Raw genomic sequence first — 12,119 nt, forward strand, 5'->3', positions numbered from 1 at the left:
GGCACCCTAATGGGAGACAGAAGGAAGAATAAGGTCTAAGTCATCCACAAAGAGATCCATAGGTACTTTAGTTAGGACCTAACGGAAATTAAATATGTATTTACATAGGGACATCTCACTTACTGAAGGACAATGATGCTCCAAATGTACTCAGTTTGATTTCTGGGAAGCACCAAGTGCTCCTATTTGATCACATGAGCTCTCATGGTTCCTAGAAGATTGCAGGGGATGGGTGTTCACTTTATAGAAATGGAGCCCAGAGAGTCTATGGATGGTGAGCAGTGTTCCATTAAATTCTGGTTATCCATCCATTATTGGATGACTCCTAATTACAGTAAAAACCAATTCTTGAAGCAGTTAATACCATCTTCAAAAACTAGACTGACTCTTTTTTTAAAGTAGGTATTAGATTAGTGTCTTCAAGGGAGTCAATACCTTTTAAAATCCCCTCTAACAGATTGTCTGGATCCTATCTCAAATCAACTAAATCTGAATTGCATGGTGGTCCTAGGCAGGGGAGGGAGGTTCCAAAGGGGTGGTTAACCTACATTTTGCTGTTTTCCGGGATATTCATATATACTCTAGTGGAAGGACTATTGGATTCATCAGTTATACCACTCTAAAACTATAATAACTTAAAAAATGGGACAATATTTACAATATTGTAGTATAAAGTTTCTCTCTGACCACACAGATTTAACTGCGAAAAATTTACTCTGAATCTTTAAATGGAATATTTCTTAAACTCATACTTATTTCATGGATTGTATCAAAAATGTTCTTGCATATTAAAACAAGCTCATACCAAATTCTAACATGAGGGTTTTATCTAACCAGATGATTCTCTAATATGTCATATGTCAAGTAATAAACACATTCAAAATTTCATTTGGAAAAGGAAGATGAGAATGTAATCTGCAAATCATATTTTTCCCCTGAAAACTAGCCAACTTTGAATAACAAACAAATGCTCTCCTTGAAAAAACACGCTATCACTATGACTAACCAAACAGGGAGTAAAATTTATTTAGTTTTTGATGAGCACTAGTTGTTGGCAATGATGAATAACAGTGCCATGCAACACAAAAGCTGTAAAGAATTATAAGGACAACGATGATTTTTGTAGAAGTTTCTCCAACTCTGCTTCTGAAAACAAATTATATATTAAAAATTTGTATTAGAGAATGTTATAGTTCTATTTGCTATCATGTGTGCTTGCTGAGTTTTGTGCTTAAGTGACATTAATATTTTTTTGGACACAAAATGTTTTGACACTCACTACATACATTTACTTCCATACATCTCACACAAAATTCAAGTGTAAGCAGCATGATGAAGTCTGTTTTTAATATGACAGGAAAAAAACTGTAGCTCAAGCATAAAACATTAAAAAAAACCCTTCAAAGTCATATTTACACTCTCAGGTCATCTTCTAATATGGAGAGATAAAGTTTCATAGTGATAAAGTAAACATGAGAAAAACATGTCTCCCTCAAAATTCCATTTATGCATTATTCCCAGCTAATTTTAATGTTTTTTATTCCCAGAAGGTATGTTCAGTAAATCCTCAAATTGGGAAGTAGAAAATGTATAAGTAATGGCCAATGGCAGTTATTTTCTTGTATTAAGACCATGTTAAATTATTTGAAATTATAAGATGTTGAAGATAAATATAAACCAATAAAAATTTCTAAATGTATGGTAGTTCTATTATTCCATGAACATTTTCCTTCCACAGAATCAGTTTCCCAATGAAATTAAAATCCAAGAGATAGTGAAGCACAGTGAAAAAAATTCAAGTTTTAGAGTCAAAAGAATTGGGTTTGGGTCCAATACTGGTGTCTCAGCAATGCTGTGTGACTCTGTACATGTTTCTTAATTTTTCTTGAGTCTCAGTTCCCTCATTTCTAAAATATGAGGATAACATTATTTTCTCTGCCCTACAATGCAGTGGTTGTATGATCTATATACCGAAATTTGGAATTTTCAAACATAACTACTAGATACTTAGATAAATATCAATATAAACCTTGCATTGTTCTATAGAAATGAAAATACAAAACAGGAAGCATAATAAATGCTCTAGGTAAAATTAATGGGGCTGATGAGAAAGACATCAGAAGAAAGCAAATTGGGCCAAGTGATCTGGAAGGGGTCCAAGGTAGATCCCACATAAAGATTTTTAGCCAGGCTTCCTTGTTGGAGAGCCCCAGATATTATTTTAACTGATGTCTGAATCTGTTATCAATAACTCTTCATATAACAAGCCACTGTGCAAAGATAATCAACACTAGTCGGTAAACAACACGGATGATCTATGAACTGGAATGATGTCTAACAATACTCTATGAATCTTTTCAAAGTAAAAATAAATAAAAGCCTAACCCTACACTCTGATTAATTTATAAAATGTAAATTCAGTTTACAAAACATCCAAAACACACAGTTAAAAAGAGGTGTGTCTGTACATCATCAGATGGCTACTTTCTGATGTTTCAGAAGATAATAGAAGCAACTATTGAATATCAGCTCTAACATATATCTTCTAATATATATATTAAATCTGCTTTCATATAAACTTTTATTTATCCTTTATCAGTTATTATATACTAAAAAGACTTGAAAATACACATATATACACAGACACAGACACACACACAGATATCTGTACTGCTTAACTAAGCTTGGCTGTGGTGTGGAATTTTGTTTCTAACATTATTAACAAGGATTAATTCTTTAAAATACCATCACTATGAAGTAGATTAAAAAACAAAACTGAAGTTGCTCTTTAAAATTCATCTTGAGGGGTGTCTGGCTGCCTTAGTTGGAAATACATGTGACTCTTCGTCTTGGGGTCATGAGTTTGAGTCCCATGTTGGGTGTAGAGATTACTTATATATAAATAAACAAATTTATCTTGAGTTAAAGATACTTGAGTTTCTTTTTATAAGGAGCAGAGACAAGTGTAAGTGCACACCTTTGTTTTCCACCAAGAGAATCACTCTCAGCTAATAGGTTGGAGAGCCCAGTGGAAGAGACCAGGGCTTGGAGAGACCAAAAGTAGTACAAATACAAGCTTTGTCACTTCCAAACTTTTAGAGTGTAGGTAAGTTACCTATTTCTGTTTTATTTTCATTGCCTGCAAAATGAGCATTTACACTACCTACATTCCCAGGTTGTTGCGAGAAATTTTTAATAATACATGAAAGAGAAATATTTAGTACAGTGGCTGCTTGCTTACAGTTTATATTCAATAAGTGGTAATAGCAGTTGTTACTGGCAACAAAATGATACGGTTTTCTAGTAAGACTACTGCTCAGCTTCAAGAACTTTCTACGAATGCCTAAAAAAAGCTTATTTTTTTTTTTAGAACACATATATATTTCTTGCAATCATCCATTGCTAATTCTTTAATCAATATTAGATATTCTGACACCTACTGCTGTGATACAAAAGATCTCAAACAAGAGAATGAGAGAACACATGTAATAATGATTTACCTGTTATAAAGTTTATCATAGTTTTCCTTTAAAAGTTCCCGTTCCTTTTCTAAATCATTAATTCTATCCTGCAGCTAAAATGAAAAGAAAATGACACATTAGGTGAATATCCAATAAAGCCACACAGGAGTAAAATAACATGAGAGGAAGCTAAGATGTTTTAGTCTTGACTTCTAAATTGCAGCTGCTAACTAGTCAACTTTTATTGTCTGTATGTAATTTAGCATTGATTTTTTCCAAGTTGTTAAGTAAACATGAAATTAATATTTCTGTTTTAATTTAGTAGAAACGTATGCATTACTTTATGGTGACATGTGCCAAAACTCAATAAAGAATGTGTTAAAAGTTTGCTATGAAGTCTGGGAAACATAGTATTTTTTATTTTCCCTCCTGATGAATCCCATCATTTTGTTCATTTTGTATTAATTTCCAATTGACCCATAAAAAATGAAAGGATTAACTTTTCTTTCGGTTCATGGTTCAAACAAATCACAATTCACTCTGAAGACACAATTTCTTATGTTATCTGGAACTTACAAAGAGCCAGTAGCACATCTTTTAAACAAATGAATGAATAAATAAAATCGTATACCTTGTATTATTGAATAATTTTAGAAATAAACTCGGGATAACCACTATAGCTTTATGACTAAAATATAGTTTTCTGTATTTATTCCTAGCATTCATGTTTAAGTTTTATTCACTGGTATATTTTGTAGTTACAACTTTTTCCCGGGGGTCAGTACTCTTAAAATTCATTTCCATGTTCATAATTCCCTTTTGATGCTAGTTTGAGACACAGTAAGGATTCTCTCAAGATCAGAACAGAATGTAGCCATCTTATTTCATTGCCATTCTCTTTAAGAACAAGTTTCAAAGATGACAGAAAGAGACTGTGCTAGCTGGGAGACATGAGTAGCAACAATAATAGAAAGATGAGTTTTCAAACAACTTCCTAGTAAAAAAGGAAATAATGTCACGGAACTGCTGATGTTGCAGAACAGAATATCCTCCCCTTCAAAAACACACATGTATTTGTCTAACGAGGTCTTGGTACCTCAAATGGCTAATCAGATGTTAAGGCTGAGAAAGTTAAGTTCCACAGGTAAGTCGCAAAATGTTATGTGTTCCTTTTCCTTATGAATTAACCCTTGGGGAAAGATTCTTAGGGAAACTGGTTACCAACACATTTGCAAGTATTTGGAGACACTGAGTTGGCATGTACCCAACAAACTTACTATATTTTGCTGTGCCCAAATCACCATGTATGTAGTTCAGGATCTTTAAATAAAGGTACTATTTGGAATGTGTCTATTTTACTTTTTCGAAACAGGCACAGAGAAGTTTTAATGCAAGGAATAGTTAATAAACTTTTGGAGGCTTACCTCTTCTACTCTTTTTTCAGAAAATGTCGCGGAATGTAATTGTTTCTCAAGACTGCAGCATTTTAAACGCTGCTCCTTGAGCTGCCTATTTAGCTCATCTCCGTTTGCCATCAAGGCATCATGGCTGATCCGGAGACTTCTTTGCTTCTAAAAAACAAAAAGAAAATTTTTTCAAAGTTAATTTTTGGATTCTGCATTAAATAAGTGATGACAATTTTATAACTGAATTTACTCCTAAAGCTCACATTATACAGTTTATTCTTCACCTCACAGACAATGCATATGGGCTACCTGTCCATGGAGACACTTAGGTGTATAATGAGGGAAAAAAAGTACAGGATTCTCTTAGCACAGAATCACATAATGCAAAATTTTGTCCTTTATTTTATTTCCCCCTAGTTTTTGACTGATTGGCGACCAGTGAATAAATTAGTTTCAGCAATTTTTTTTCTTTCTGCTGTGGTTACTGTGGTTGGATGTGCTGTCTAAAAATGCTGACCATAGATAATCAGACTTGAAAGGATTTGTCACCACAGCACATAAACAGCCGAACAGAAGGTTGTTTTAATACAATTAGGTTGAAATTTTCAATTCAGTACAATAGTTATTGAAGTCTTAATTTTTTAAAACAGATTTTTATATTTATTTATTTTTAAGTACTCTCTATGCCCAAAGTGGGGCCTGAACTCACCACTCTGACTGAAACAGCCAGGCATCCCAATTTCTTAATTTTTAAACTGGCATTTATGAATATGTTTAAAATTCCAATTTATATTCTTAATGTCACATGCTTTTTTTTTAACAAGTAAAAAGATGATCATACGAAAGTTTTCTCATAGAGACCATACAACCATAACATGTAACGACCAATGGCTCATCTGCTAATTAGTATCACTTATGTTCTACTAAAGTTCTCCAATCATCTAAAGGAAACATGGCCCTTGAGTAACTTCAGTCCAACTTTTTCCTGGTCTTATCATAGCACACTATCTTTAACCAGCTTTTCCTGGGCTTCCTACCTCATTCATTGAAGCTGTTGGTCTGAACCTCTCAAATCTTTCTTTACTCAGTATCAATCCCCCTAAGAGGAGCCTGTGCCATTGCAGACACTTGTCCTTGTTGGTCTTTGAACAAATACCTGGCAGTACTGTTAAATGGAAGCCAAAATGGTCACAGTGACGAAAGAATGTAAGCTCACTTTTTTATTTCCTTCCCTAATTCCCATGTTAGAAATGGCCCTCAGCTCCGTGTTTGCTTAACCTCCCTCTTCTATCTGTGGGCAGACAGTGCTATTGTCTCCACTCTCTAACTGGTCTTCTCTCTTTCATAAACCCTCATATTTATATGGAAGGCAGTTATTATTACTTCACATTAGAGGAGGTTCCTGCAGGAGGGAAAACACCAACCAGAATACATTTTAAAAATATTTATCTAATTCAGTAGTAAATTTAGGCTTCAGATGACTATGCTTTCCATCAATTTACTGCTTTCCTTATCTCTGTACTTCAAAGAAAGTACTGCTTAATATGAATTCTGCTCGTCTGGAATGTTTTGGAGTTCATTAATTCCAGAACCTATGTTAATTATGCAGTTCCAATAAATAGGCATCTTCTGATGGCACATTTCTGTAGGGCTACAGTCCTAAGGCAGCCGGGATGAAGAGTCCCAAGTATTTCCAACCTGAATGGTCAAGATTTAAAATAAGTACACTGATAGTTGACATGATGGGTACTCAAATATTTTGTGAGAATGGTGGATAGCGACAAAACACTGCATCAAAGAAACACTGAACAAAACCTGATTACTCGTATTTTTAACTTGATCTATCTTGGATATCTCATAAATGCTTGTAACTGAAGATAGATGCAAATACATCTAACCCTTCAGTGCTATGTGTCCATAAGAGTTCAGATAAAAGGAGTTAAAAATACATTTTCTTGGCATGAAATAATTTATGATAAATATATTTATTACTTTGAGATGACACAGATATTTATAAAAAGTCCAAGCAGTTATTTCTTTAGTCATTAGGTTATAAATTACAAATAATATACGAAGTGAAATCATACACATTTAAGAAAAAAGAGCATCTTTAAAAATAACTTCTTAGTGTTATGACCAATCTATTAAAAAATATAACTTAAACACTATCTTTGATAGTATATCTATGTATACCCTATGTAACACATAGATAACTTTGTATCTATGTATCACCATAATAAAAAAAAATGATCACAGTACCTCTTGAAGCTGAATAAATTTTCCTTCCATTACTGAAAGAGCATTGCTTTTTTCCACTAGTTGTTTATGAAGCTTAATCATTTCTACATTGTCCCGAATGTTTGACCTTCAACAATGTTTAAGAAAAGAGAGACAGAGTAAAAAAATGCAAGGCAAAAGAAAAAAATCTGGGGTGGAATCACAATTTTTCATTGAAATGTTACCTAAGTTTTTAGTTTATTATACACTTAGGATAGATTTATTATTTAAAACCAACCAATCATTGCTCTTTAACTTTCATTAAATCAGACTCTCAGAGTTTGAGGGGAGACTCACATTTGAGGACCTGTGTCACCTCCACAACAACTGATAATATGCACGTAAAACCCTTTTACGGCGTCCTGAAAGACAGTGCAAAAGGACATCAGTCCATAGCACAGCAATCGTTCCACCCCATACTTACTTTAAGGAGGACGATCATACTACTTTTCCCTAAGAGAAAAATATGCAAGACAGCCACTCCTCTTCCTACCACTCCCTTAAAACAAATGGTATCATAAGATTACCATTTACTGGAGTTTCCTCCTGGAGCTTCAACTTTTCAAAATATTTCCCAAAAAAGTGACTTAGCATTTTACACTAATAATGCCCAAAGCTGGCATTTAAATATGTTGCAGATGTGCCTTTAGCTGTAAGAGATCATTTGACGTCCACAGGGTATATAAGAAACTCTATATGCTGCAATACTAGTTTGTATTTTTCCTACTGAGATTAAAGCAAATGCAGAATTTAACAGGAAGATCTTGTTAAAGGTTAATCATAGAGCTAAATGAATATTCGTTTCAAGAGACATTTACTTTCCCAACAGAGGTAGTCTCCTTAATATCATACGTTTTACATTCAAAAGTATTTTAACGCTTGTGAAGCTCAGTTTTAGACTTCATTTCTTTAAGAAAAAAAAAAGCATAAAAAATTTAAATTCAGAAACTTACTTCAGGATTTAAAGTAAGTAATTTTACTTCCAAAACTTATCTAGTGCACACATATTGGAAAGATTGTCACAATGCCCTACTGGAACCAGAAAATGGACTACAAAGCTCACACATCTGTAAGCCAGCTGAGGACTTGGAATACTTAATTTTCCTCTTTGATATTTGAAAGTTCATTGTATTTTGGCATCGGACAGTTGTCCTCACACAGAAGATAAACAAGTCCAAGAGCCTGGATCTTACCCAGGATAGAGTCTTAACACAATGTTAAAATAATTATGTGTCTAAAACACGTTATCTAGTAGTTCTGAGCGCACATTCAGTAGTACACTCACTATTCTTCCCCATAGCATGCTCTTTACTCACTAAAAAATATATATATATATATATATATATATATATATATATATACACACACACACACACACTTAATAGTATGAAGGGAAAATACATTTTACATAAGTCTAATAAAGAAGATATTTATTTTTTCATGATCAGAAGTTCAAAATATAACTTAATCTGTTTTTCCCAGAATGACTTGGCTTGACCACTCAATGGTGAGTGACAGTTATTGATACGGAAGGACAGAATGCTAGCCAAGTAATTTCAAATCTTTTCTTATATTTGCAGTCATCTCTAATATTTTATTCTTCTCGTTTTTAAATATTTTAATATTTTCAAGAAGATACACACACACACACACACACATACACACACATTTGGGTAAGAATTACTTGGTGATATTAACAAAGAATTAAGGCCCATTAATCCACTCAGCCACACAGGGTCATAGAAATAACAGGTTTTAATTTTTAATTTTTTTTGTAAGGCGAAGGCTGGTAAGCATCTTTCAAAAACTTTTCAGTGTGGATTAACTGGCGGATGTTTTCTTGACTACTTTCCTAAACTCCTTGATGATTAAACTTTTCAAAATATTGCCAAGAAAAGTGACTTAGTATTTTATGCTAATATTGCCCACCAGGTAGATACAAATACAACTGCAGTAGTAGTTAGGGAACAATACTAATGTGGTCCTTTAAGTTAAAAGTCAGTTTGCTTGAGAGTACACCTAATCTGGGCTAATGCAACACCTGTAAGTCTTCAATGATTATTTTCAAGGGTCAGTTTTAGGGGCTTTATCTGTAGGACTCATTATTATGATTAGATTTTTTTCAAAAGATTTATTTATCTGAGAGAGAGAGAAAGAGCATACAAGTGGAGGGGGACAGAGGGAGAGAAAATCTGAAGCAGACTCTAGGCTGAGCATGGAGCTCGCTGCAGGGCTCGATCTCACAACCCTGAGATCACGACCTGAGCCGAAACCAAGAGTTGGATGCTTAACTGACTGTTCCATCCAGGTGCCCCATGGTAGATACTTTTGAGGGTAATGGTGGGAAGGAAAGGATGGTTAGTCATCCAGTTGAAAGTGCTAAGACGTAAAAGATCAAAATCAACAATGTGATAAATGTGGTCTGGCCTTCAGGAAGGTGTACAATGGAAAATTGTCTTAAACCAGACAATGAATTCAACATTCTTCTAGATGAAATATGATAAAAAAAAAAATAAGGGTTGGCTGAGAGGGAAAAGAGGGAAAGCAGTGTCACAAAAAGCTGACAAGGAATGTGAGGATGATGGAGGCAAAAAGGGGCTAGAGTCAGTGCCTAGAGGCTTGTCCTAGACCTCTGTGCAAAACGTAGGAGGAGGGCCTCAGGTTTGTTTCCTTTGAAGAACAGAGATGGGGCTAATTTTATAAGGAGTGTTTTAAGTGACCACCACATCATGCTTTCTTGCTCTGCTTCATGCACAGTGATGGGAACATCAAGTCTTCAGAATGATGACGTTCTAACAGAAAGAACGATCCATGGTAAAACATTCAGATGAACTCTGACAGTCATGCAACAATTCATACACGCTGCATTACACATGGTGAAATGATCTGCAAACAGATATCAAACAGGCTAATTATGTGCTTTGTAAAAATAAATTTCTCAAATTTTTCAACAAGGATTTTGCAAAAAACCTTGGACAATTAAGTTGGAAAATGTGGTTTTCTTTTCTTTTCTTGTTTTTTTTTATAGACATATTATTTAGAATTATGATCAAATCTTCTAAAACTATTTGAAGAGTTGTTGGCTCATCTCTAGATTAAAAACAAACTGAAATAAATTAGATTTTATGTTGAAAAAAGTAATCCAGTTCAACAACCTATGTGCCAAGTTTCCCTCATATAATTGGAAACAGTCAAGCAATAAACTCTGAAAAAGGAATTTCTAATGGAAGCCTTGAAAACACTTGACTCCGGCTTTGCTACTGGGTGCCATAATAAATCCAGAAACTTAAAACCTCAGATACACTGGAGAAGGAAAAACTTTCAGTGGAGCTATGTAATGTATAGTCTAATATGAAATCTTGAGAGGCAAAAATCCTTCCTCCAGTAAAAGTTTCTTAGACTTCATTCCCCAGGCATACAACTCTCTCACACTATCCCTCCCAGCCCCCGTCGCCATTTCACTCTTTGTTCCAGTAGAGATTATGAATGCTAAAGAAAGCCTCTTGATTTTATGAGACAAAAATGTTATAATGTAGTATTTAACACCATTTAGAAGAGAAGGCAAGGCTACAGAATACAGAAGCTAGGCTATGAGATTCTGGGAAATAGTTGAGTAAAATACTTATGACAGAATGGAGAGGTTCTCTTTGAATCACAGTTTTAGGCTGACTAAATTTGGGGGATAAGGTTGAAAACAACCTTAGGTTTAAAACACTTCTACAAAAGAGGAACTCTTTTACACTGCTGGTGGGAATGTAAGTTGGTGCAGCCACTTTGGATAACAGTGTGGAGGCTCTTCAAAAAATTAAAAATCGAGCTACTCTATGACCCTGCAATGGCACTACTGGGCATTTATCCCAAAGATATAGATGTAGTGAAGAGAAGCACCATATGTACCCCAACGTTCATAACAGCAATGTCCACAATCATCAAACTGTGGAAAGAGCCGAGATGCCCTTCAACAGATGAATGGATAAAGAAGATGTAGTCCATATTCCAAATGGAATATTACGCAGCCATCAGAAAGGATGAATACCCAAATTTTGTATCAGCATGGACAGGACTGGAGGAGATTATGCTGAGTGAAATAAGTCAAGCAGAGAATACCAACTATTGTACGGTTTCACTTACTTGTGGAGCATAAGGAATAACATGGAGGACATTAGGAGAAGGAAAGAAAAAGTGAATTGGGATAAATTGGAGGGGGAGACGAAAGATGAGAGACTGTGGGCTCTAAGAAACAAACTGAGGGGGGATGGGTGAGCCTGGTTGTGGGTGTTAAGGAGGGCACAAATTGCATGGAACACGGGGTGTGGTGTGTAAACAATAAATCTCGGAACACTGAAAAAATATAATAAAATTAAGATGTCAAAACAAACAAACAAACCAACCCTACAGTTTTTTTTTTTTTTTTAAACAGTGGCAAACACTGTGTGTGCTGTTAAAAGAAATGTAGATCATTCATAGCTTTGACCAGGGGTACACAGATAATAGTCACTAGCAAGGTAATACTACTGAATATTACAGAAGGTTGCTAGTAAGTTAAATGGAATAAGTCTCACTAAGAGAGCTGAGGCAAATTTATTTGAAAGGTAATGATTTTTGCTCAAAATTGCTACCTGAGTTCATAGGTGAAAACGATGCTCCCCGACTTGAGATCGCATAAAGAAAAAAATTTATCTCTGTATGTTTATTTGTCTGTGGATCATACCTTGCTTGTGGTGGTGGGTCAAAACAGAATCAGAGCTCAATATTTTCTTACTCTCAACACCCATAAGGAATAGAGAGATACAGTTTTGTCAAGCACTCTATATGCATATAATCACTCTCTTATGAAAATGGAGGGAGCACTCCCAAGGACTACTTGGAGACAGGAAGAACTGAAATCCTGGCTGATTTTCTAAAAAGGATCATTTTAAAGATCAAGTTTAATGGATTCCAACTAATAGTGGGAATCTGAGAATTACATTCAATA

The 12,119-nt window shown here is 34.6% G+C and overlaps 1 protein-coding gene across 2 annotated transcripts in view; it reads right to left on the minus strand.

The window, feature by feature from the left end:
- The window catches only part of LOC111157365 (RPGRIP1 like), a 93,963-nt gene that overhangs the window by 62,399 nt on the left and 19,445 nt on the right, over positions 1-12,119 (minus strand). For both annotated transcript variants that reach the window (XM_022518714.1, XM_022518713.1), the window contains 3 exons: positions 7,127-7,232; positions 4,886-5,032; positions 3,501-3,574 (listed from right to left, as the gene is read on the minus strand). In XM_022518714.1, the coding sequence (XP_022374422.1) occupies positions 3,501-3,574; positions 4,886-5,032; positions 7,127-7,232 (327 nt within the window). The remainder of the gene's footprint in view (positions 1-3,500; positions 3,575-4,885; positions 5,033-7,126; positions 7,233-12,119) is intronic.

This window comes from Enhydra lutris, unplaced genomic scaffold (genome assembly GCF_002288905.1).
Source record: "Enhydra lutris kenyoni isolate GAN:26980312 unplaced genomic scaffold, ASM228890v2 scaffoldscaffold54, whole genome shotgun sequence".
Classification (NCBI taxonomy): domain Eukaryota; kingdom Metazoa; phylum Chordata; class Mammalia; order Carnivora; family Mustelidae; genus Enhydra; species Enhydra lutris.